The sequence below is a fragment of the Cyanistes caeruleus genome, chromosome 5 (genome assembly GCF_971803275.1).
Source record: "Cyanistes caeruleus chromosome 5, bCyaCae1.hap1.1, whole genome shotgun sequence".
NCBI classification, from domain to species: domain Eukaryota; kingdom Metazoa; phylum Chordata; class Aves; order Passeriformes; family Paridae; genus Cyanistes; species Cyanistes caeruleus.
The window spans coordinates 82,165,581-82,191,719 of record NC_141705.1 but is presented as its reverse complement, the minus strand read 5'-3'; the positions used below and the strand labels follow the sequence as shown (position 1 = coordinate 82,191,719).

Below are 26,139 nucleotides of genomic sequence, written 5' to 3'. Positions count from 1 at the left end.
ACACCGGGGCGGGGACGGGGCGGGGTCACAAAAGCAGCGGCGGGAGAAGCGGAGCTTTCGTCGGAGCTCCGAGCTCTGCGCCGAGGGAGCGGCGGCGGCGACACGGGACAGGTGAGGGGTGGCGGCACCGGGAGCCTGGCCGGAGCCGGGGACCGGGAGCTTTGGGAGGGACCGGGGCTGGGGGAGACCGCGGCCCGAGCCTCCCCGGGCCGAGAAATGAAATATGTCCTGGCAAATGACACGGTTTTGTTGCCAGAGGACCGGGAAATGTCTCTCCAGGGAGTTTCTTGCAGTGAAGGGCGTGATTTAGGTGGTGAGCTTTTCGGGAAAAAAATTAAAAGGCTTTTTAAAAAACGAATTCAGACATGAAAAGTGCTTTAAAGCAGGGTTGTTTGCAACTCTTTGCAAGAGGCTTGGTTTGTGGCTGGTGTAAAATGTATCTTTTTTTTTTTTTTAAAGAGAGCGCCTTGCTAATTATCTTTAGATAGAGCAGTAACTTTAAAACTTCTCTTAATATGTAATTGTAATGGCTGAAGTAGAGCCTAAAATCGACACGCAATTGAATCAGGGTATTAAAGTCTCGCTAAATGTCTTACCACCATTCATATTCTTTCATAAAAACTTTCCAAGAGCAATAAAGAGAAAAAAACCCGCTGAAGTACAGACTCTCTGCCAATATATTCTTCCTAGAAAAGCCTTTCGGTGTAGGCGGCGCTGCACAGCTCTCCCTCACGGTGGTGGTCTCCAGCAGACAGAGACAGGTGTAATTTTATAAAGCCTTTATTTATTATTCTTTTTTTTTTCTTAAGTGATGGAATTGAAAAGAACGTAGTTTGACAAAACACAGAAGATTCACAAAGTATTCATTCAGTACCAAAGGAAAAAGGGTTAGAGGTGCGAGAAGTGAGACAGAAAGTTTTCTCGTCGTGTTTCTCCCACTGGCAGCCTAGACTGGAGAGACAAAAGGGAGTATGTTGTAAATTGGCAGCGTACTGGTAGTGCTTCAAGCTTTTGAGCCCTGTGCAGTGGCAGATGGTGAAACATTCAGGGAAAGCACAGGTGGTGGTTCAAGGGAAGGTGGTTGCTTTTTGGGGATAAAAAAATTAAGCGGATGGAAGGGTGGGCAGGAAGGGGCAGACAGACTGACAGACAAAGGTATTTGTGCATTTCTGCTGTTACCTACCTTAGGTTAAGCACCAATTCCTAGTGTGGCTCTGCTCTGGATTATTAGGGCAGCACCCTAGGAAAAGGAACACGAACAGTTGTGAGAGGGAAACCAAGGAGAAAAGTAGTTTGTGCTTGAGAAGGGTTTGTTAGAAACCTGAATTTCTGCCTGAATGGTGGTTCAGAGGGTAATGCTCATGGTACCTCCTGACCCTGGAACCCAAGTGCCCCTGCATGTCGTGTGTCTTCCCCTTTTGCCAAAGCAGAAAGGAAACTTTTGGGACGGATTAGAAATGAAATAATTCTTCCCTAAGTCTTCCCAATATATTTAACCACGTAACACTTTGGATGTAAATAAAAAATAATTCAACTAATCAGCAATTTGAGATATTAGTAATAGTTGTGTGCCCTACATTAGATTGAGGCTGCTACTGCAAACTGTCATTTGTGCTTCCTGGCAATGCAATATGGCTCCGGATAAACTTCTCCTGTGGCATGGTAGCTGAACTCCCAGTACAGCTGGATTTGCTAGGCACTTCTGAGAGCTGATCCAGATGCACCTTTTGCTGGTAATCCCAGAGTTTTGTAAGGATCTGTAGCACAAAAGCAAGTTCATGTGTGCTAGAGATGACGTTAAATTCCACACGTGGATATTTTTTGACTGTGGCTTGTAGATACTTGGCTCTTTTGACAAGGCCCAAGAGAACTTTGTATAATCTGGGACTGAGATGTGCTTTGAGCAGGTGGTTTGCCTAAATTACCTCCTACAACCTTTCCATGTGAAATTGTTCAGTGGCTGTAATGTGTGCAGCCAAGACAGACATGAAGCTCTGGCCCTTTCCTGCAAGGGCACATGGACAAGTGACCACAGAAGTTTGCAGAACAACTTTCTAGTGCAGTTTCCAAGTTCCTGTGTATGTGGTTTAGGTTTTTTTGTTTGTAGTGTTTTTTGTTGGGTTATTTTGGGGTTTTGTGTGTGTGTGTGTGGTTTTTTGTTCTGATTTTTTTTTTTTAAAAAAAGGAGAAAGTACCTCTTCCCCAAGGCACGCATCAACATCTGACTGCTTGCAGCACTTTTCCATCATGGCAGTGAAACCCCCACCAATGGTCTTGATTTGTTCCTCTGTCATCTGGGGCTTGCGCTTGATGAGGTTGATGAGCAATCTGGGAACAGAGGCACAAGACACGATTAATCTCACCTGCTGCAGTCGGTCCTGCCAGGCACAGCCCATTTAGGAGGGGTTTTTTGTCATGCCTGGATGAGCCTGGGCCTGTTGGTGACTCCACACTCCCAGTCTAACAAAACCATCTGTTTGTTTTGTGTTAACTCAGTGACAGGTGGGGAAAAACTTAGGGAAATGATCTGTGTGTTGTCTTAGTGAAGTACCTCTCAGGATCTCACTGGCAGTGGGCCTACATGAAACTGGTCAGTTAGGAGGGAGATTTTAAGTGAGGAAAAAACTCGGTTTTCCTTCTGGCAAGCTCTGTGATGGTGTATGCTGACCAGGTCAGTACAAACACACAGCTCCATCTGGTTTTCTGTGTCACTAGTGCAGCCCCAGTCAGGTGACAAAACAGGGTGCAGCTTCCTTCTGCACCCCCCAAAGTGCTACCCTTCAAAAGCTTCCCCACAAGGTGCTTCTTGGCGCTTACTTCAGCTGCCCTGCTTCACGCTCAGCTGGAGGAGCACTGCACATTTTTTCATCAAAATTGAACATCATGGGGTCAAATGGTGGAGGCACATATTTGGTGTCGATGCCCATGGCAGTGAAACATGGTCTCCTGTAAGAGTAGAGTTCATTGCAGCACTGTGAAACCTGCTCGTTGATAGGGGTGCTCTCCTGTCTCTTGCACATGTCTTCAATGACGATGCTCAGCTGAAAAGAGAAGGGCAAAGGTGAGTGACATCTTCCCAAACACACAGCAGTAGGTGATGTTTGTATCACAGCAGCGTAGCTGGAAGTGGAAGCTGCTGAATGGAACACCTGCTGGGAAATGGCGTGTGTTGAAAATTTAAAATATATTTAAGTGCTCCTGGAGTGAGGCATTTCTTCATCTGCAAACAGTCTGGGTGTGGGGCTACAATCAGTAGGTTTGAGGGTGTTAGGACCCTCTTTAGCTTTTCCAAATACAACCTTGCACAGTGTCAGTTATGGAGCTCTGGGCTACCTGCTCCAGTGGAAGGTGTCCCTGCTCATGGCAGGGTGTTGGAACTGGATTTCTTTAATGCTCCTTCCAACCCGGGCCATTCTACGGTTCTGTGATTCCTGATTCTATGAACTTTTGCTTTCTGAGGGAAAGCCAAGTGTAACTGAAATTCTCACAAGCTACCATCAGAGAGCCATTTAGGCTCTCCTATCCATTAAAAAATGAACAGACTTGGAATTCTGTTAGGCAGATGATTAGTGTGGTGTTTATGGAAAGCCACTGTGTTTGCTATCTCGCCAGAATTCAGTGTTTGTGCCAAGAGGAAAAATCTCCAGGAGAGGAAGGGAAGAGAATAAATGAGTGTACTCACATAGTGCTCAGAACAAGACATGCGTTTCTGCTCAGGAAGGTTGCAGCACTTGTTGCCAACAGCTGTCATTTTCTTCCCGATTTCCAGCAAGGTGTCAGTTGATACCTGAGGCATCTTCTTAGTGTAGCGGACCAGAATTCTGACAAAGTCAAATCAAATCAACTGTTAGCAGAGCTTTCTTCAAACATGAGCACATCTAGCCCACTGAAGGTGAAACAGAAGTGAAAACCAAATCAGCCTCCCCACAGCAGCCAGTGTACTCGGGAATATCAGTATCAGGAATCGCTCACCCTTTAAGGAACTCTGCCTCGCCATGGGTATTGAACAGCTCACAGTTTGTCTTCACAACTTCCTCAGTTTCCTTGAGATGCTTGTTGGCTTCCTCTTGCTGCAAACAAGTACAAATTTATCAGTAGTGTTAGAGCAGGACTTGCTGGTAACAGTCACAAAAGTCTAACTTCTGACCTCTTCTACACCTTAGCTACAAAATACTCATTTTCTAAGGCTGATCACTTCTGTATAGCCAGGATGGTGTAGGCAGGATTTGATTCCCTAGTGGGTCTTAACTTCTGATAGACATTCCCTTGAAAAAGCCACCTACATTTTAAAAATTTAATCTAAATTAATTATCTGTCAGGCTTATTTTCTAAACAGTGGGGGTTTATGTTTATTTGTTTAAGTCAAGTAAATATTTCAAATGATTATCAGCCACAGGGGGAACATCTCTTGGCCGAAGTTTTCAGGAACTCGGCTTGTGCTGTGTGTTGTGTGTGACTGAGTTGCAGATCAGACCTAAGCTGAGGTGTCTCTGTGTGCTGGTCACGTTCACTGCTGTCACAATCCATGAGCAGCCATGCTCGGTGTAGGCAGTGGAGCTCAGAGAACAACTGAGCTGTTCATTGTCAGCCTCAGGACAAGCAGTATCGGGTTTGAGATACAGAGGCATCAGACAGCTGAGTGAGACCAGTCTGCAATATTGTAATGTGGCAAAGGAAATTACTCTGTGATCTGAGATAACCCTGTATCCTCGCCGTGGGCCGTGGACTGTTTCATCTCCCACCTGGAATTAGTCTCCCCAAAAGCTTTCTGCCTGCTCTTGTGTAGGAGCTTCTCAATACTGTTCTTTCATGTCAGGTACCAAACAAGCGTTCTAGTCATCTGCAAAGGAAGCTTTGCACCTACAGCGTTTCCGTAGCACTCGGCAGGGTTGTCTGTCTTGCAGCATTTGTCCAGGAGTGTTTCATATCCCTTAGTAACCCTCATGATCAGCTCTGTGGAGAGCTCCGGGTGTCTTCGTGAGTACTCATAAACAAACCTGAAAGGCACAGCAGCAGAGAGAGCTCCTGAATACCGTGCTGCTTTCATCAAGCACAGTGCACTAATAACTGGGACATTTCCTCAGCTGGACAATGGAATGCTGCTGGCACTACTTACTCTGACAGGAATGCGTCATGGTTTGGCTCATAGCTTTTGCACACTTCCTTATCTTGAACGTATTTTTCAACCAGTGAGGGAAGATTGTCAGGTTTGTCATCGAATTCTGCCTCCATGATGCACTTGGTCCGTTCCAGCACTGGCAGCTCGCAGCAGGGCTTGATTTTACTTGAGAAAACTTCTTGTTTAGAGCACAAAGAGTTCACAACCTCTGACTGTAAGATTAATACATAGTATTAGACAAGCTGTGAAATAATAATTTAAAGACAGATTAATTAATCTGCTCTCTCTGCTTCAGACTCCTCACTCAGGTCACCTATTGGCATTTTCCTAAAGAAATGCTGTCTTGGCACAAGGAGAAATAACCAGGGCATGAGCGTGCCCTGTGCTTGCTGACCGCAGTGTGCAGGTGAATGGTTCCCTCCCTGATCCTGGACACTGGGAGAACACAAACTCTGGAAAGCCAGGGCACATCACTGAGTGCTCTGTCACAAGGATGCCTGATGGATCTTGTCAGCTCTGATGGAGGACAAGAGGTGACAGAACCCCAGAGCACTGGAACCAGCTGCTTCAACAAGTGTGTCCAAGTTTCAGTCAGTCAGGCAATATTGAAATCATCTCACTATTGCAGAGGTTTGTTAATCTGTTCTCTGGCACTACAGGCTGCTGGATTAACAGTGGTACTCTCACCAGGACAGGAGGAAGAATTGCAGCCTTTTTGCCTCTGCTTTCTTTTCCTTGATTTTTGATTGAGTTGAAGTGAATAAATACCACTGAACAACATCCTTGATAAATGTTCTGATTTTGGCCAAGCAGACTAGGTAGGCTGTAAGCCATGGCTTCTTGTCCTCATGATCAGACAGGGCTAGATCCTGAGCTGGGCTGAAACCTACTTCCAGTAACAGTCAGCTGTGCAGATGCTGAGCTTTTCAGTGCTTGAGGAACCTTCCAGCAGTGCTGAGCACGAGTTTAAGTTCCCTGAGCTGTGAATGTGTAGCTGCACAAATTACTGTCTTTCTAAACATTTTTCAAGTATGTTCATGTTGTTTTAAAGTAGCGAGCTCACCCAGTCATCCACACATTCTACCATGTCCCCTTCACAGCACTCCTTGTAGACATTCTTCACATCATGGACCATCTTAACAATTTCTAGAAATGGAGCCTTGGGGTATTTCTGGCTCATACGAGCAAGTTTGCTGGGTACAAAAGGAGAGAAACACACTTGTTTAGAAGCACTGTAGGGAACAGAAACCTTGCAAGTCACTAACACATGATAGGCTAGGTCATTGTTTCAAAAAATACTCATTCTTCTCATCTAATTTCTGGTGGCTAAAAAAAAAAATAGGGGTATCAACACCTGCACCAGTAAAGCCAGAAAGGGACAAGTCTGTGTTTTCTCTGTTCTGCCTGGACTGTGAGAATCACACCCTGGCATTCCCCATCACTCTTGGGCAACTGGGAAGTGCTCCAGATGACTTGGCACAGGTAGATATAGTCCAGATTACACCTTTAAATGGAAGCTGACTATGCCTATAGGATACTGTACTCCTGGTCAATGTTGGTGGGTCAGACTGGCCACAGAATGAAAGCACCTCTCTGTGCCCAGACAGGTGATCCACATATTAATGGTAAAAGCTTTTCTTTATCTTACAAACAAATGTTTTAACAGCTGGGATTCTGCCAAATTTGACTTTTTGGTTGACTTAAGGTTCAAATTAGTGCCTTTGCTGATTAGGTGTCCATCGCTGGAAGCTGTAGGCACTGGAACGGGGTGTAGCTTTGGCAAAAGTGTGGATTAACTGTCATCTCTGGTTCTGAGTGACACTCCAGCAGTTCTTGACTGGTTCCAGAGATGGTTTCATTGCTCTACAGCTCTCACAGCTGAGCTTTTCCTGGGTCTCACTCACAGGTTGACAAGCCTACATTTTATTAAAAAAGTGTGTGGAACTTACCTTGCTTGGAAAGTCCTCTCGCCATACTTGTCCAGGATCCGACATCCGTGCTGCTGCTTCACACCTATCAGCTTGGCTCTTTCCTTGATGACAGCTGCCTGTGGTAACAGGACACACATTGTCACATCCAACTGCTTACATCCAAGGGATATGATTAATCCTGGCCTGTCTCTCCAAGTTCTTCTTGCAAAGATTTGCATGAACAGGAGAATTCTGCTTGTTTCTCACTCAGTTGCTTAGTGTTTATCCACAGAGACGGATTTGCCGTACCTTTGCATCCAAGCAAGCGCCAATATCGCTCTCTGGGCAGCAGCTTTTGAGTGCATTTTCATACTCAGCAGCCAGACCCAGGATCGCTGGGGCGTGCAGGAAGGGGTTTCTTCTTGCAACAGTGTAGACGAAACTAGAAAGGAAAGGCAGGTGTAAGTTCCATGTTCCAGTGACAACAGCAAATGGCCTTAAACCTCTTGGGGCTTCTCTGACTTTTTTCCTAGTTTAGAAATCTAGTTTAGTCATCTCCTTTGAGACATAATGCCTGCTGGTGGGAAGTGCTGTGCTACATCTCTCTTCCCAAGGCAGGACTCAGTAACTGTGAGTGAAGGGTGAATTTCTGATGTTGGCAGCTATCTAGTTTGATGTGTATCTGCTTTTCTAAAATGTGTTGTCAGATACTTGAAAATTCTGATTTCCAGTGTGAAAAATTCATCTATGGCCCTTTGACCAAGATTTTATTGCCAATTTTTATTCTTTTCACTGTTATCTTTCTTCATTCTTGCCAATTAGAGCAAGAGTAGTGGCAAGCTGGAGCAAGTAAGTTATTAAATCAATATTGGAAACATTGTGAGTTTTCAGCAGCTTTGGGGAGGAAAGGTCATCCAAGATTGATAAGATGTGACTCTTAATCCCCCTTTGGAATGTGAAAACCTGCTCTGGCATGAAATGAGAAAAGGCCATCAGGACAAGGAAGAAAGAGTGTCTGTTTTCCTTACTTGCCCAGGAGCTGCACGCGGTGGTCGCTGTACTCCTTGCATATGACATCGGCAGCTGGTCTCTGGTATGGCGCGATGAAGTCTGGCTGGTGAACTTTGAAGGACAGGAAGCACTGGTTCCTCTCGGGATCAGCTTTAGCACAGCAGTCAGCCATGGCACCGTACGAGTCGCGGAGACTGTCAACTTGGCAGATTTCATCCAGGAAAATGGTGGGCTGTAAGGGGAGATGCCGAGGGGCAGAGTTAGTGGAATGTATTGTCTATTGGTCTGCAAAAGAAAAGCCAGGCTGAATAGGAAACATGTTTTTACTGAATAAGATTTAGACCATAAATCAAAATATGGTTTTCACGTGATTTTATCGAGTTTGGTTTTATGTAGCCTGATATTAGCTGTTCCAATGCTTTACTGAAAAAAAAGTTGATAATAATTTAAAATACTCTGTGCAAGACAGTGATCCCCTTTTACTTATAATCTGATTAAACTGAATTTTCAGATGAATTGAAGCAGGACTTGATGGGAGCCTTTCGGGAGAACTAATGTCTAGCTGAAACTGTCTTCCAGGGATCCTAAATAACTGCGAACTTCTGTTAAGTGATGTTAGAAGAATTTTTTTAAACCCTCATAAACTAAGTGCCTTAAATTAGCACACACACCTTTTCAAGTCATCCAAGTGTGAAAATCCACACGCTTGGGTCACTTGAATACCTAGAATTAGGCCTGTACTTCACAGCTGGGGTTTTGGATGAAATGCTGGCATTTATTTTCAGGCAATGCTAAGCTGAATGTGCTCAAGTCTGGCATTTGATCTCTGACTTATGGCTCCATGGATCATTTAGGCACTTGTTAAAGGCAGAGTTCCAGAACTTGACAAAACCAAGTTCTTTGTTTAAGCACTAAAATCTGAGCATTGGCCCATGACAACAGGCACACCTGCAAGGTTCAGGTGTGAGTCCTGGAGGAGGGTGATCCTGGCAGCTGCACAGAGCGAGGAGAAATAGAATATTGAGGGGAAGGAACGCTGCCTACCAGTGGTTTTGCGCAGTTGGGAGCATCCTCGTTGGCCACACAGGTGTGTGCCAAATCAACAACGTCCTTCACCAGCTTGGACAGTCCATCGTAGGAACATTTCTGGAGGTACTGGGCAAATGTGATCATGGCACTGAAACACAAAGTGCAGTTTGGAGTGTGAAAATGACAAACATCGGTCAGTATCTGCAAAGGTGCTTCTGAGTTAAACTTGTCTGTTCAAATGATGTACACAAAGGTTAACCAGGATACCATGCAGAGGATAGTGCCAGATCCCACATCTGTCTTGTTCTCACCTCCTTGGGAAGGTTTTTAACCTTCCCAGTAACCTTTTTACCTTCCCAAAAAGAGAAGTATTGAATCATAAATTAGAAGCAAACCAGAAAAGACTGTGGTTGGAGTTTTCTGTCACTCTTAGCAGCAAACTCATAAATGATCTGAGCTAAGCTGGATTTGGCCACTGTTACGAATTAGGATCTTCAGGCTGCCTTCTCTCAGTACTTAGGTGTCAGGCTGTCAGGGCCCTCTGTCTTTGCCAGAACCAGGTTCAAATGAAAATCACTGAATTGTCTCAGAAAACCTGTCACAGGTTGGTTTTTCAGGTTGGTGGTTTGGTTTTGTTTTTTTTCTGGCAATGTCTCAATGCAGCATAATTTCCCTTCATTCTAAGCATATCAAACCTGTATTTCTCATGCCTATTTTATTTTCAGAGAAGGAACAGAGGCTTTTTCACAAGGTCTGCGAGGAGCTCTTTTCCCAGAGAGCAAGTAAGTCATGGTGACATTTAGAGGTCTTAAAACATTTCTAGGTTTTGCAGTAACAGTAAGGGGCTGACTCGGTGTTTCAGTGAGACATAACACGCTCCTTGTGAGCTCATACAGCGTGTCTTCCTTTCCCTTTTTGGCACAATATCAAGAGAGACAAAAAAACTCAATCAGAAGGTGGAAGCTGAACGTTCACTTACACTGCCTTAAAGTTCTCTTCCTTCAAGTCCTGGAAGCGATGGGCAATCGGGCTCTTGTGGTCTAGGAAGAAAGCATATGGTTTTCATGATCCCCATAGAATATCTGTCTCTGTAAGCAGCTACTTAATTCAGATATTCAAAATGACTGTTGGGAGTTAGAATTTAGGGTTAGCAAATGTGTCCTTTGTGTAAGCACCACCACCAAACAGCACAAAGAAAGGGGTGCAGCTGCAGTTTGATTAGAGTTACTTGTCCCGAGTGTCCTACCCATCTTCCCCTGGTCTCTTAATTCAGGTTTCTTTTCAAGTCAATCATATTTTTCTGTTCAGTATGGATCAGGCTCCCAGAAATTGTTTGTGAAAGTGTATTAAAGACATTAAATTGATAGAACAAAGACTTCCAAGAGAAGTAGTTAGTCGTTTCTTACCTGCATCTCGTGCAGTTCTTAGCAGGTTCCTGGATCTGACAGAACTCAGGAGAAAAATAAATGAAATTAATGTTAACCACTTCATGGTTTCAGATTATGATGTGAGCAAAATTGCTCAAAAATGCTAGGAAGATTGAAGGAAGAGCATTTGCTTATATACCCTGCAGTACCCGTGCTTGTAAAATATTAACCCTCGAGCTGGCATTTGTAGATGTCCACTTGGCCTGAAGGAGATTACAAAACTTCAGCTGCCCTTGCCAAAAATTAATTTGATATTAGTTATTTATTCTGTCTTGTTACTCTACAGGGCCTTTTCGCCCTGAAGAGGTCGAACCTCCCAGCACCCAAAAAAGATAAAGTTTTGCGCAAATTTCCTTATCAAATGACAAACACGGAGTTCAAGGCATCACACAAAAAAGTCAGCAGGGCTAATCCTATAGCCTGGGGTTTTTTTTCTAGTATTTGTTCAAAAGCAAAGCATGTTGGTATTGTATAGCAGCAACTCACCCAGAGAAGACTCAGTCCATCTGAAAATAGAGAATTTTAATTTTAAATCACTTTTTTAGGATGAGATGGCTAATCTAGACATCTATGGCTGATTTGAGCACCTGAAATTGTTGGGTCCTGCTCTGGTTTTCTGTGGGTACTGCTGTTCACCAGTATCCAGAAAACAGCCAAACACCTGGGTAAACATGTGCAAGAGCTGTCATTTCAGAATTTTTGCAATTTCTCGTTTGTACTGACATCCCCTCAAGAGCAATCTCTTAATGAAACATTGCTCCCCTCCCTGAAAAATTTCCCATTGATTAGTCAGTAATTTAGGAGATCAGACATGGGAAGGGATGTGCTGTTTGCACAGAGCCCCAGGACATGGAATACAATCAAAATTACTTTTCTAGGACACCCAGTGAGATGCTTCAAGAAATCCCAAACAAGTACAAGGTTGGATGCTTGCTGAGTGCAAAGTGATGTAGTTTCCCAGGGGGAGATGCTATGATTTATTTTAATGAACTTATGTCCCCAGTGTGTGGATACCAACCAACAGAACTGGAGGTTGTGTGCTGCCTTGTGACTCTGCTTTGTGGGCACCCACGTGGTAGAGCTGAGCATGTTGTCTCCAAACGCTTCCTTAGCCCTTAGGGTTCCCTTTTGTGCTCTGTTCTTCTTCCTCAGGTGGGAAGTTTTGGCATAACTCTATATTGTTCCTAATGGGAATAGTAAGAGCAATTCAATGATCAGTTTTCTGGAAGTTTGACTAAGTAAGTACAGGCATTGTTCTTCCTTTTGTTTCTGAGCGTGAGCTTTCAAAGACATTTGAAATAAAGCATGTCTGAGCTGAAAATATTTGCAGGCAGTTTTCATTCAGGAAAATGCCAGTGCAGTGCATCTTGCTTTCCAGAAAGGCCATTCTAATGGCCACATAAAACTGAGATGAGCTCACAGCATAGTTGGATACAATGAAATTTCTACAGGCTGCTGCTGTTGCAAGGATTTTTTGCGATTTCTCGAGTCTGCTCCTTAGGTATTATATTTTTGTAAGTAAAAGACAGCAGTCTGTTAGTGATTTAAATGAACAAGGCTCTATTTTGGGAATTAAAAGGTTATTTGGATAACTCTTACATGAAGGATGGTGCAGAAGAGCAATGTTAGAAATGTCATAATGTTAGACATGGGGATTGTTTTCAGGTGGTTGTAGCAAAATCCCACATTTCTGGAGAATGATGGGAATTGATGATTAATCTGGACCTTTCACACCTGTGCTGCTTTAGCCTAATAAAATCTGAGGCAAGAGCTTATTAATTCAGTCTGTAGTTATTTTCCTGACCATATCCCTCTGTCAGAGAAGACCCATCTCCTTTCACATCTTAAGAGAGCATTGAGTGGGACAGGAACACACGTTGAGGTATTTTGTGGTTAAGTGTAAGGTGGTAAAAAACTGCAGTATCGGTGAATGATGTTTTACAACAACTCTTGAGATGCTCTCAGGCTGTACTGAAGAATTCTCCAGAAAACTACAGTAAGGGGGGCTGGGAGGACAAAGCTGAAATTCAGCACAACAAGTGCAGCATTGCATCTTGAAAGCTCTCTGGAATTTTCCCTTGCAGCATTGTGCAGTGTTAGCAAGAACACTCCTGGTCCCCTGGAGTTAATATGTAAGTTTGGAATACAGGGTCCATGTTTATTTCTAGATATCTTCTGTTGTCTGTCCTGCACTTCATGCCAATGGCTCATATAACAGCTGAGAGCTGAACTCCAATGCTCGTGTTTGCATAACAATATTAAATATTATACTGAGCTTCCTGTTACTCAATGCCTTCATACTGCGTTGAGTTCACTCCAGCAAAGTTATCCTCATATTACAAAAAGGAATTTATCAATGACATTTTAGGATGATCCATTTTCACACTCATTTATGTCTAAAGTTACAGGTGATAACTAGTTTTATTCCAGGTGTGGGGAACCAAAGGACAATAATTCCAAGAGTAATTGACCTGGAAGTAAAAAGGATGGATAATTTTTAAATATTTGATTGTACCAGGCTGTGCAAAGTGGAAGAGCAGAAACAAAGTGGACCGAGATGTACTGATATGGCATGAGGCTCTTGAGAAACAAATGGGATGTATCATGAGAAGAACTGTCAGAGCCCTTTGGGGAAGTAAGTGCTTCTCAAAGTAATCTCTCAAAACCCAAAGGACATGGAGAAGCCCTTAGCTTTTGTGGCCCTCCATTTTATTTACTGCTGTTTCTTCCTTTTTTCAAGCCCTATAGTTGTGTTTGTGGGACTGGACCGTGAGACACGCACCAAACCTAGAGACAGACATTCCTGTGCCGGTAGCGGCAGTGAGTAGCTATTTTAAAATAACTGTAATGGTCAGAATATTTCCTAATAAATGTCTGTAGCTCTGGACACACGGACAGGTATCAGGTATTACTTTTTTTCCCCTGCTGTGGTGCATGGTGTTTGCCATTCTTATCGGTGATGTTTGTCTCCTGTGCAGAACGAGTCAGACATCTCGGATGTATGGCTTTTGTTTGAACAGAGATGGAGTCATAGATACAAAAGAAACAAATGTAAAGAGAGGGGGTTTGATCACTGCAGCAGAACAGGCAGAGACCTGCTCAGGTGTAGCTAATGGCATTCCATGTCATTCCAGGCACTCCTGGGCATCTCACCAGTGAGTTCTGATACTGGGCTGTTCCTCTTTGGCCATCAGCCCCTCCCCCTGCAGTGTTAGTGGGTTCTTGATCATCCAAATAGGGGTTTTTGAATTGACAGGAATGACTGTTCTTGTTGATCTGAGGGCATTCTACCATCCCTACTCCCTTGTCTCCCAAGTCCACAATGCAGTGAGGTAGCTGTTTTCCTTATTAATTACCATTTACCAACACCATTCTTTGGCAGCAGGTATGAGAACAGCCTTGCTTTGCCTGTTAAGCATTCAGTTGCTTGAATTTATCCAAAATACAGCCTTCAGTGCTTTTTGAGGGTATCGGTTCTGAGATTTCTCAGAACTTGTCTCTGTTTTCCATGTCCCTATGACTTTTTTCTCTGCCACTTCAAGTAGGTAATACACAAAATAGCTAACTATTGGCTTAATCCATTATCCATTTTTAAGGTCCCTCAAAAAAAAAAATAAAAATGACTGTAATGTCTTGATAATTTACAAAATAAATTTTGTATCTAAATACAAAATAGGAAGGTTTTTTTTCATCAGTGTTTCTTACAGTGCCTTTGATAATTGTCTCTGGAACTGAAATCGTTGTGGTGGTGTGATTGATGTTTGGCTCAGGATGGGACTGTCAGTGGAGATCTTTCTTCTTCCTCTTACATAAGTCCTGGAGGCCTTTGGAATCCAGTGCATTCACTTGTGCCCTAGAAACTTCCTGGCCTTCAGTTTCCAATTTCTGTGCCGCTCTGATACGTTACCTGATGGCTTTTGGCAGGAGAGGAGAGCCATTTAATGTGGTACAGTCAAGAGCCAAAGCTGAAAGCTTTTGTTTGGCAAGAGTTTGTTAATATTTCTTCCCTAAGTTTGATGTACTTCAGCTTTAGCAATCAAAGAAATATTGAAAACTTTTGAGGAACAGCAGGAAGTGTTTGGATCGTCTTTTTGTTTTGAATTTCTTCAGGCCATTGATCCGTAACCTCCAATTTTTGTAAAAAAACATGGCTACAAACACTTTTTTGTACGTGTAAGCAGGTGTATTTGCTAAACTCAGAAACAAAGAATGTGTAAAATGAACTGATTATTCTGGGAGCCACTGGGTTTGCTCTCAACTTGAAGCACTTGAAGAGCTTGAAAACATCCTCTATGTCTAGAGGGGCTGTAGGACTTGTGGAAAATTTCTGCCATTCTGCAGCTGCCCCCCACAATGTTGCTGCATCACCTGGCAGTGCTGACACTCTTACTTGCCTTATTTTTCATCTAGTTTGATTGTAAACTTAGGGTTTTCCCATTCTGGCCTAAAAACTGCCAAGCTGATAAATATTTTCTCTTTCATGTCCATCTCCATAGAAACAGAATCTGTGTTACTGCTGTAATTGTTCTCCTGTGCTGTTTTTTTCTGTTAGGGCCTTGGGGGTTTTTTTGTTGGTTTCTTCATGGGAAGATCCAAGTCCATTGATTTAAGACAACTTGTAAATGTTCAAGTGTTAAGGGAATAAAGGGAGTGATTATTTTCTCAGCCTTTCCTCTACTCCTGAGCAAACAGTTTCTTAAGATAAAGCCCTCACAACTTTGGAAAAATGAAATATAGTTACTTTAAATGAAGTTCTGGAGCAAGAATAGCATTTTCCACCTCAAAAATCCCCGGTTGCCTTTGCAATTTCTTCAGCTGAGAGTCAGGGCCTCAGGTGGCACCTCAGCAGAAGAAAAGTTTGCAGAACCATTTTTAGGTCCTTGTTACTGGAGCAGGCAGGACAAGACATTTTAAAATTTGGCACTGATGTTTACTTGCTGACATTAAAAGATAACCCACTTCTGCATATTATACTGCCATTATGAATTCTGAGGCTTCACAAAGGAAATGTGAAGTGTCCTGTCCCCACAACTGAAATCCAAAGGCAAGGTGAAATATTTCCACATTTCTGCCTTATCCTGTGAAACAAAGTTCACTTAGTCAAATCCAAGTACCTGCACTTCTCTGTTGCACCAATCAATTGTTTTGCAAGCACCATTCAATCAGACCGCATTTATTAGGTCAGCTCTGGCTTGAAGTTCCAGGTTCAATGGGAAACATATTCCCAATGATATTACCAGGATGTAATGATCCCTTAGAGGAGAACTGGATTTGCAGCAGCAACAAAGCATTATCTTTATTCAGGTTGCTGTTTTCCTTCCCATGTTCTCCTTTACCTGGATTTGTTACACTATGACATGTACTACTGGAAACCTGGGATTCCCAGAGTTAAGGAAGTGATTAAAACGAAGAGAAAATTGAGGAAATGTTGGTTGGTTCATTTGCTGGTTTTTCTTTAGAGTAGTACTTATCAACTCTGATTTTTGAAGAAGGGAATAATTGGAGTTTGAAATTCAGTCTCTCTGAATTTGAGGGCCTTCAGGAAGACCTGATTTTAGAAGAAAGGTTCCTCAGTACATTCCCAGAATCAGAAAAATTTCTTCAGAGACCAAAAAGTGCATCTGAGCTTAGCAAAGATCTGTGTGGTTCTTGTGGTTCTCTTAAATAAGTTATCAAAAGATTGGTCCATACATCAGAGGAGCTAAAAAGATTTATCATGTGATCTGTGGCTGTGCAAAGCCTAGTTGTGATGATTGTTTTTAAAATTTGAACACTAATCTGAGAATCCTTCTTAAGTCATGCAAAGAAATATTAACGATCTCTTTGCTCATGAAGCTTTTGGTGTTGTCTTTTGGATCAATTAGGCAGAGGCTACACTCGCAAGGCCATTCCTCTGTGGTGCCCTCCAACCCTGTGCTGACAGTCCTTGACATTTGCTTTCTGCCCAAAGGCCTTTTCCAACAGTGCTTCAATGCTGCCAGTCAGGCATATCCACAGCCTGCCCACAGGTCCCAGAATTAACTCGGGAAATCCAATTATAACAATTAATGTAGTAGTGCTCTTATCTGGCACCTTCAGCTTAGTGTGAACTTGGGTTTCTGACTTTCCTCCTTCACTCTGAGTGCTGGAAACACAGAGTGGGTGTCTAGGCACTGGAGCTATTCCCAGCACAAAGAGGCTTAAGGCTTCCCTTAAAGTCAGTGCAGATCCAGATCTAGGCAGATTCCTGGCTCCCTGGGCTGGGAAATTGGAAGCTGGGAAAATGAGGTGTGGAACCCAATTTCTCCCAGTTCCTGCTGGCAGAGAGGACAGCCTCGTGCTAAGCCAAGACTGAGGGCACTGTTGGTGGTGAGCCCAGGAAGCCTGAAAATGCTGAGAGTCTGATTTGAACTCATGGTTTCTGTGGTGCTGCTGCACTGTTGGGCACTGCAGCCTCTTTGCTGTCAGCAAGTAGGAGTTTTGGATGGAACCTCTTGACATCCCAGAACACAAATGTTCTTGCATCACTTGACAGAAGTCTCTCAAGTACAGAGCCCACCCTCCCTGCAGGTTTGTCGGAGCCAATATGGAAATACAACTGTGGATTTTATGGAAGTTGATCAGTCCTCTGATGTTTCCAGTGAAACATTTTGGATTCAGTTCATGCGGATGCTTGATTGGTGCACTTGCCAGTGCTGGGTTATTGTTTGGATTTCATGATCATAAAGGGATTTGGTCAGGGTCAATTTGCCCTTCGTGAAGCTGTGATGGCTGTCCTGGGTCACTTCCCTGTCTTGTGTGTGCCTCAACATTGCTTCCATTAAGGTCGGCTCCGAGGTCTTCCCTGGCACAGAGGTAAGGCTCACCGGTCTGTAGTTCCATGGGTCTTCTTTCCTACCCCTCCTACAAAAAGTTTCCCTTTCCCCAGTCACCGGGGACTTCACCTGATGGCTGTGACTGTTCCAAGATGATGGAGAGTGGCTTGGAGACCACATCAGCCGGTTTTCCCTGGACCTTGGCATGTGTGCCATCAGGGACTATGGCTATGGAGTTCCATGCCATTCCCACCATCCCAAAACACAAACTCCACTGACATGGGCTTAGGTTATTTTACCCATCCAGCCACAAGAAGAAATCTTCACACTCAAGCTAGTCATAAAATTCAGTCCAGAACGACATAACATCAGAATTAAAAATTGTGTGGAGAAGTTGAAATTGAGACTAGGCTTGCTAAGGAACTTACGTGCATTGGTTTGTTAGTTTTCAAAGAAAAGCAAAATTATTTTATTTGATTCTATCAGCTAGGCAATCTATCTGCTTCCGCTTCTGAAAGGAAAATGAAGTTTTCCTTTCCTGCTTTTCGTAGATAACTGGACTTCAGGCTGAGAAAGGACCAGTTTAAAGTAAGACAAAGCAGAGACTCCTGTCTCTTGGGCACTGATATTGCTTAAGAAGCTTTTTGGCAACTCGCTAAGGTTACTGGGTCCTCTATGCAGGATTTTGAAATATATTCAGCATTGACCTAAATTTGGTCACATCAAAGACAGTGCCAAAACTTGCCTGACTTCACTGGAAAGCGAACTCAGTAAAAGGGAGATGGTATCTTGGATCTTTCCACGCAGATTTTTAACCCTCCCTACAGTATTTTAGGTAAGTTATTTCACACCAAACCACATAAATGTTTTTAGATTGGTTAGTGGAAGAATAGGAAATATATCTGCAAAAAGCAGGTTTAGCTCAGGTAATGCTGAGATGACTCTAAGGCTGATGTTCAAGCCTAATCTTTGCCTAAAAGAGAGTTCCAATGTGTTCTGAATAAAACAGTTGTCAGCATTCCGTAAGAACTGGCCCGATGAGGCATTTTCCAAGTGCTCAGGTAGGAGAAATCTGCCACCTACTGTTGACAAAACTATTTGCACAAGGAGGCCGCGGACCTCAAAAGAGAAAAAATTGATGTTCCTATGGGCAAAGAAATTGACAGTTGTGGGGAATTGCCACAATGATGTGTCTGAAACAGACATCAGCCCTCACTGGGGCTGGATTAATAATGGAGAGAAAACTAGGCTTGTTGATTAGTGACAATGCGTGATTTATTTGGTGCTCCTATTGGAAATTATCTGTGTAATGCTTATGGAGGCACTTGTCTTGAAGAATGTTTGCATTGTCCTTACCTGAGCCTTTTAAATGAAAGAAACACATCAGAAATATAGAATGTGAGAAGTTGCTTAAGATAAAGCACTCCAAAAAGTCTGGACAGCTTTTCTGGCTTGGGACAGTCTAACAACGAGATGTGCAGGATTTGGAATTAGGGTACATAAATGTTACAGGTAAAGTGCTTTGCTGAATCCAAATCTAAAACTCAGTTCAGTGGCATTTAAGAGCTTTGGTGAACATGGAGAGACCGTAGTGATGTCTGAAGGTGAGCTTGGGAATTTGTACTCAAACTCAGTTCTGGATTACAATGTTAAGTATTACAATTGGTAATTAATATATTGTCTGTAATTGAAAATTACACACTTGACAAAACTGAGCTGAGGCTGTGCGTTGAAATTCATGAATGAGAATAAAAGGTCCAGATTGACCTTTCAAGACACTCATAGGCTCACTCACCAGATGGTTTTAAGTTTGACATTTGAGATATTTTCTCATTTAAACAATACCAATGAGCTCAGTCATAACGAAGGAAATAAGAGAATGACAAGTGACAATAAGAAAATTCACCCCACCAGCACTTTTTCTCCTTATTGAAAAGGTCACTAATTCAGGAACACCAAGATAGTCAAGGCAGTTCCTAACTTTGTAATTAGCTAGAAATAAAGTCAATGGCATTGTAAATGCCACACACGGACAAAAATGCTTGAATTTATTTCCTGCTGATCATTAATCAATGATCAAATTTCAATGATCAAATGCTGGAAATAATTTACACACAAAAAAATTACACAAAAAAAAATCTCTTCAAAAATCTCATCATTTTACTGTCGAATAAAAAAATAATTCAGGATATCCATATTGGAGAATCAAAAGCTTTATTGAAAAAATTAACTTCCAAGCATTGGGAAGGATTAAAATCAGACTAGTTCCAGCTGCAGAGGTGTGTTGCCGGCTTTTAGCTCCACCTACCGAGTCCAACGGAAATAACAGGAACATTGAGTTCTCTCTTTTTAAAAACTCTGTCTCTAAAACACAGCAGGAACCCACAATATGTAGCCAGTAAGTGAAATAGCACACAGTGAACGAGTGAGGAGGGCAAGTCCTGTTTGAAAACAGAAGCTCCACAGGACCCTGGAGGTTAGGGGATTTTAGACCATCAAAAACTAGTAGACGATTTTCTAGTTCTAACTTGAACTCTGTAAAAATATTCTGCTTCCACTTTAAGTGCCTTTCTGAGATATCAAAGGCATTACTTACACTGCCTTCCCTGAATTCAAGGTCTTACCAAGTTTTACATGGAGATTCCCACTCCCTTCCTTATCCAGAGATAAAACTACCCTGGGAGGACAAATAGTTTCAAGGCACACTCTATATGAGAATAGAAAAGCCAGCCTGAGCCTTGTTGTTCTGCATGCCAGCAGAAGGCTGCTTGCATTGAGCTCTTCCAAGCTGCTCCAGGAGACGCTGTGTGAAGGACTAATTTCAGAACTAATCAATTGTTTACTTAAAAAGTGGTTACTATAGAAATTATCATTATGGATTGGCTGAACCCAGGCATAACACGAGGTGTAAGAAATGTTTAACCTTCTAGCTGACTCCTGTGCAGCCCATAGCTGATGCTGCCTTAAATGTCATCACTTAAAAAACAAAACAAAAACCCACAAAAAACCAAAAGAACAAAAAAAATACCCACCAGCAAAATATTAATTTGAGATGTAAACTTTAATATTTAAGTATAATAATTATTATAATATATTATAAATATAATAATATATCAAGCTTTGGCTTGAGAGATTTCATTCACAGTTTTGGATTATAGATCAGTTATACATGAAATAAAAAGAATTCACTTCATCTTATTATTTGTCCTGTCTTAATTTTATTCTGTTCTATTTGTTTTATTTTATTTTTATTTATTTATATTTATTTTATTTATGTTCTTTGTTTTATTTTGCCTTTGACCACACTTGAAGAGAATGAGAAGTAATCCAGAATGCTGCCCTTTGCCCTCTGTTTGCCATGGTGTTTTTCAGTTTTATACACACAAAGGATAATAATTTTGAAAGCTTACCAAGCAAATGAGGAGCCTGCAACACACCTTGGGAATCATTTATGCATGTTAAAATGTAAGGCTCAGAGAGCACTAATGCATTTTAGGATTTCATGTGCCTAAGCCATTTCTTAGTGAAGACTCCCAAAGTACTCAATATATTTACAGAACAAGTTTTATTATTTTAACAGAGCACTTGAAGATTTCTTCACTGAATCAACTGTTAAAAGGTTTTGCTTTCTGGACTTCTTTTTCCTTTGATAGTTCTCTCTGTGAGGAAGTGGTCAGAGCTGGCGTGATGTTTTAAGAGCAACTAATAGAACATGCAACATCAGTCTCTGAGATGGAACATAAATGATTTGCAAGACACTTGAGTGGGATATAGATATGTATTTCCAACGACACTGATCACAGATAAGGACAGCCAAGGGCAAAATCACTTGACTTAGTGCACCAAACAGGCAGAGGTTGATCCCAAAGGGACTTTGAGACTGGAAGAGTTTGAGTGTTAACAGTAATGCAAGTGAGTTTTACAGTGTTTGAACTTACCTTATTCTGTAAATCTATGCACTTCTCTGGGGCTACCACTGCTCCTCTGAAATTCTCCATCTCTCCAGATTGTCTTTCTTTACTCACAATGCTCACAGGAAACTTGCTGTTATGAAGAAATAGAGATAATTAAAAAATGTAATTTGAAGCAAATGCTATGGCTACATAAAATAATTTTTCCTTTCCACGTGCAGTTTACTGGGATTGAAACTGAGTGGTTTAGATGAGGCTAAAAATGTGTATCACGGAAAACTGCTTTTCTCTGAATGTACAAACATTTGTGGTTTTTACCTTCTTTCTCCCTCTGCCTTGGACAGCAGCCATTGTATCTTGCTGAACAACTTAAATTCTATTACTTCTGTTTGATATAAGTCATGGTGCTCTAATTTAAGTTTCTCTTGCCTCCCATTTCAGATGGATCTTCCACGCTATGCACCAAGGAGGCCCAGTGAGCCAGTCCCTGTGGTATGTGTGTTGGAACAATACAGCCTGGGGTTCTCAGTTCCCTAAATGATACGAATTAAAATATTCCAGCACATACAAGAAGCTGCAACAATGGCCAAACCGTGCATATCCAAGACAAATAAGGCATTCACCAGTGACAATGGCAGGATTTGAGCTTTGGTTTAATTTTAAAGTTTATTTGGATGATCAGCTTGGGAGCCTTGTGGAAGCTGCAGCAGTCCTGAGTTTGGGTTTAAAATTCACTCAGTTATCAACTTTTTCCAGTCCCTGTATTAATTGCAAATGAAACTCATGCTCCCTGCTTCCTGACCGTGACAAGACACCGCTTCCAGCAGCTGTAAATGAAACTGAAAGCAGATTCATGAGGATAATTATACCACAGCAGAGGTTTCAACACATTGTTTGTCCTGTGGAACTTTTTAAGGAATCTGGCACACAGGAGACAGTTCCTGAAAGTATTCCCTGAAACCTCAAGCTTTCCCACTACTCCTGTGGAGTGCTCAGTGGGATGATCACTTACATGGAGGAAATTGAATAAATACAGAAGCAGAAGTCACAGAGGAAAGAGACAACAAAGGATAATAATTTTTCTCAAGATTTAGGAGGTTGATGAGGTCCTGCCACAGGTTGTCTGGAGAAGCTGTGGCTGCCCCATGCCTGGAAGTGTCCAAGGCCAGGTTGGAGAGGAGCTTGGAGCAACCTGGGCTAGTGACAAGTGTCCTTGCCCATGGCAGGGGGCTGGAACTGGGTCATCTTTAACATCCCTTCCAACCCAAACCATTCTGTGATTCTATGATTCCACAATTTCCTGCAGCTTTTTGCTACCACTAAACCCAAGTGTCCAAAGTTAACCAACTTCCTAGACTCACCAAAGGAAGGGAATGTGTTTTTTTAGGAATTACTTCCCTAATTAGAGCCTACACTGACTTTTCAGTGATATGCAATCCATTCCCTATGAGCCCTTTCAACAGGAAACACAGCTGTGGGTCATACACCCTTGTGGAAACTGGGACACAAACACAAAAAAATAAAACCTAATTAAAAATAAAATCTTGATTATTGCCTCCTTCATTATGTGCTGATGATGATCAGAGTATTTACAAGAATACTTTAGTTTGTGTTTTTAAAATATCAAGTGCAGGAGAAATGTCACACCTTCGCAAGGCGTTCAAACCATGCCAAGATTAGGAGCAGACTTGTGTTAGCAGCTTTTGCCCATGACAGAATCAAATCTTATAAGCCCCATGGAGTAAAACCGAGTTTCTCTGAAAGAACTCACGTGTTTTGATTGCTGTTGCAGTCACAGAATCTCAGAGTCATTTAAGCTGGAAAAGATCTCCAAGACTATCGAGTCCAGCCTGTGGCCAATCTTCAGCTTGTCAAACAGAGCAGAGCACTGAGAACCCAGCTCTCTCCTGAACACCTCCAGGGATGGCAACTCCACCCCTTCCCTGAGCAGTTCCTATGCTTGACAGCCCTTTCTAAGAAAGTCTTTCTCATTTCCAACGTGAACCTCCCCTGGCACAACTTGAGGCTTGTTTTTTGTTGTTCTAATGCTTGTTAGCTGGGAGCAAAGCCCGACCTCTACCTGGCTGCACCCTCCTGTTTAGAAGGAGTTCTAGGGAGAGAGAACGTTCCCTGAGCCTCTTTTTCTCCAGGCTGACCCCCCCAGCTCCCTCAGCTGCTCCTCATGATTTACTCTCTAGACCCTTCCCCAGCTCCACTGCCCATCTTTGGAAGGGCTCCCGCACAAAAGGCTCGAGCTAGGGTGGCAGGGATAAACTGGGTTCTAGGAAATGGAGGAAAAGGACTTGCTCTGCCGTGCAAAAGGAGGAGGCGCCACTCTTTGATCAGATCAGAGGTCGCCGCCATAAAAGGAACGGAACAAACAGTCTCCGACAGGCAGCTCTGCCTGTGCCGGGCGCTGCTGGTAACTCCTCCATCTGATCCTGGGCTTGGGAGTGCGACGCGCTGAGATAAAATGCTAAGGCTGCTTTCATTGGCAAGGAACGGGACCCGTTCCAAGTCTAACAACCCGGCGGATACTCGGAATAAGGTGCGAAAGCAGCCGGTATCAAAGGCAGCTTTGTGATACGATGTAGCTGAGAGTAACCGCAGCCCAAGCCCTGCCGCAGAACTTTTGGAGGCCATTCCCCACCTCACACCGTCCCGGGAAGGGACGGAGAGAGCACCTCAAAGGGTGAAATCCAGCTCTGCACCCACCCTTCCCAGAGCCAGCGGGGTGAATGTGGTGCATTTGGATCACCTGTCTGGCTGCTAGTACAGCCACAGCAACCTCAGAGGTATTTTGTTTAAAGACAGTCTCGGATCAAGTGATGAAAACAGGTGACTTTTCCAGGCTTATCCATTGGAAAAGTGACGTCCTTGTCACACCACACCACAAATCTCAGGCTGTAGGGCTGAGGGGACCGATCTGCCTCTTGCGATGACAACACATAATACATAACGTAAATGCTAAGTAACAGTTATGTTATATATAATTGTAACAAATAACAAATGTCTAATCTGTGCCTGCACCCCGATGGAAACCAGTAAAACCCAATGCATTTGCATTAATTATAATGCAAAACCAAAAATTAAAAGAGGACAAAAGTATTATCAGCACTGTTCTGCCATCACACATCTGGTGCTGGTTTGAGATTTCTGTGCAGTCCCAGCAGGAAGTAGGAGGTAGGTGGCTAGAGTATTCAGTTTATTCCTCCTGGATCGCATCAAACTATCATCTGCAGAGACATTTATAAAGGTGTTGTTCACTTTAGACCTTGTACCTGAAGATGAGAGGTTAATCTCCTGAATTAGCAGGTTAAGAGTCTGTGTCAGTTATTTCCAGGTGACTTGGAAATAATGTAATTTAACAGTGGGCCTCTTAGGCCCACCAAGGCAGTCCTTTAATTAGGAACATACACAGGCACGTATCAGGATGTTTTGGGGGGATTTCAGCAACACAAAGATTTGGGGGGGAACCGTGCAGATTCCAGGATGAGCACCAGTTGGGGATTTATTTAAAAATTAAATGCTTGATTTCAGAGGACCTGCAGACCTGACCGGTGCTTTCCCATCAGCCAAATAAGGGAAACAACACCTAAGTCGTGAAACAGCAACAATCTCTTTTCATTTCTGTAAAATTTAACCAGAACAGGCAGTGCTGGTTTCAAATACCAATTCTAAAACATCCATAGTGTACCACTGCATAGAGCCATTGCTGATCTTTACAGTCACGTGTTTCTGTGGTCAAAATAATTTTTATTTCCAGCAGGACCAAAAAGTAAAATGGAAAAAGCCCGTTTATCCATTGAGGAAGCCACAATTTAAATATTTAACATATTTATACTTATATTTGTATTTAACTTAGATTTAAGATGTAACTTTGGTTACTGCAGGACTCGGTTTGCCCTAATGGAGGCAGCAGTATTAATATCCCAAATACATTTTGGGGATGAAAATCTGGGGTAGGGGGCCTGAGGGCTGAATCGGCATGATGACATAGTCAAAGGGTTTCATTAAAGAAATATGGTCAAATTGATGTGGGCATCTTAATGTTTGTCATTTTGAGTGGAATGGAAAGAAAATGGTTGTAGAACAGGGATTTGGAGGTTACTCTTGAATGCAGAGCACCTGGTGGGAATGAACTGTGTGAAAGAACACAGAATTCCAGAAACACTTAGGTTGGAAAAGACCTCCAGGACCACCGACTTCAACCTTTGACGGATCACCACCTTGTCAGCTTGACCAGAGCACTGACTGCCATGTCCAGTCGTTCCTGGGACATCACTTTTAGCTGCAGTTCTGTGCTGTGCGGTTTCACTGACCACCACTTTTACTGATACTCTACCAGTTTATTTTCTGACCCTTTCGGCAACGCCCCACAAATTTCGAGGCGTTTTATAAGATTGCTTTTTAATGCATATTGTCCGCACTGTATGAGAGAACACCCTTTTTCAGTGGAATTCTGAGAGTTGCGGGGTTTCAACACGGGCCTTCCCTCACGGGGGTTTCCCGCCCCGGGCGCGCTCCCTCACGCTCTGGGGGCAGCGCTGTCCCCACAGACGGCGGGAGCCCGCCGGGCCCTGCCGGGGTAGCTCGGCACCTCTGGTAGACACGGGCGGCTCCGGGGGAAGGTTCCCGACGGCGGCCAGGCCGCGGTACCCGTTGCCCTTACCGAGGCGGAACGGGCTGAAGGTGATGACGCAAGAGGCGGTTCCGGCGCCGGGGCGGTGACCGAGGCGGCGGCGCGGGCGGAAGGAAGGGAAGGAAGGGAGGCGGGGGGGAAAGGGGCGTCTCGCCGCCGCCGCCGCGGTCCCATTGCCGGGAACGGGGGACGGGACGCGAGGGGAGCGGGAGCGGGCGGCGTGAGGGGAGAGCGAGAGCGCGCGCCGCGCGAGGGCAGCGCGAGGCAGCGCGAGCGGCGCCCACGGGAAGTATCGC

The 26,139-nt window shown here is 43.3% G+C and overlaps 1 protein-coding gene and 1 long non-coding RNA gene across 4 annotated transcripts; one reads left to right on the top strand and one right to left on the bottom strand.

Moving 5' to 3' along the window:
* The first annotated feature begins 16 nt into the window (after positions 1-16).
* Positions 17-22,743, top strand: LOC147653312 (uncharacterized). The gene is made up of 5 exons (XR_015287356.1): positions 17-111; positions 9,795-9,851; positions 13,015-13,131; positions 13,237-13,316; positions 21,643-22,743. It is a non-coding gene; the product is annotated as an uncharacterized LOC147653312 (long non-coding RNA).
* Positions 765-26,139, bottom strand: ALB (albumin). Of its 3 annotated transcripts, XM_086890874.1 has the most exons (19): positions 25,874-26,139; positions 21,229-21,334; positions 11,515-11,680; positions 11,084-11,157; positions 10,476-11,002; positions 10,049-10,109; positions 9,085-9,217; positions 8,058-8,272; positions 7,339-7,471; positions 7,069-7,166; positions 6,183-6,312; positions 5,117-5,331; positions 4,865-4,997; positions 3,973-4,070; positions 3,683-3,821; positions 2,818-3,041; positions 2,196-2,328; positions 1,184-1,240; positions 765-951 (listed from the first exon to the last, which is right to left on the bottom strand). In XM_086890874.1, exons 5-18 carry the CDS (start codon positions 10,558-10,560, stop codon positions 1,190-1,192), a joined length of 1,848 nt encoding a protein of 615 aa, XP_086747000.1. In that variant the 5' UTR covers positions 10,561-11,002; positions 11,084-11,157; positions 11,515-11,680; positions 21,229-21,334; positions 25,874-26,139; the 3' UTR covers positions 765-951; positions 1,184-1,189. The 3 variants fall into 3 exon arrangements, with proteins under 3 accessions (XP_086747000.1, XP_086746999.1, XP_023782843.1); XM_086890873.1 differs by having other exon boundaries at positions 10,476-11,157; XM_023927075.2 differs by lacking the exon at positions 25,874-26,139 and adding an exon at positions 22,973-23,443 and having other exon boundaries at positions 10,476-11,680.

What these genes read in the sequence shown, in the direction of transcription:
- ALB (XM_086890873.1), bottom strand. Translation starts at nt 10,560, where the DNA reads ATGAAGTGGTTAACATTAATTTCATTTATTTTTCTCCTGAGTTCTGTC. An exon ending in GCGCTTGCTTGGATGCAAAG is followed by an intron (nt 7,167 to 7,338) that starts GTACGGCAAATC and finishes CTGTTACCACAG; the next exon opens with GCAGCTGTCATCAAGGAAAG. An exon ending in TAGAATGTGTGGATGACTGG is followed by an intron (nt 5,332 to 6,182) that starts GTGAGCTCGCTA and finishes TTAATCTTACAG; the next exon opens with TCAGAGGTTGTGAACTCTTT.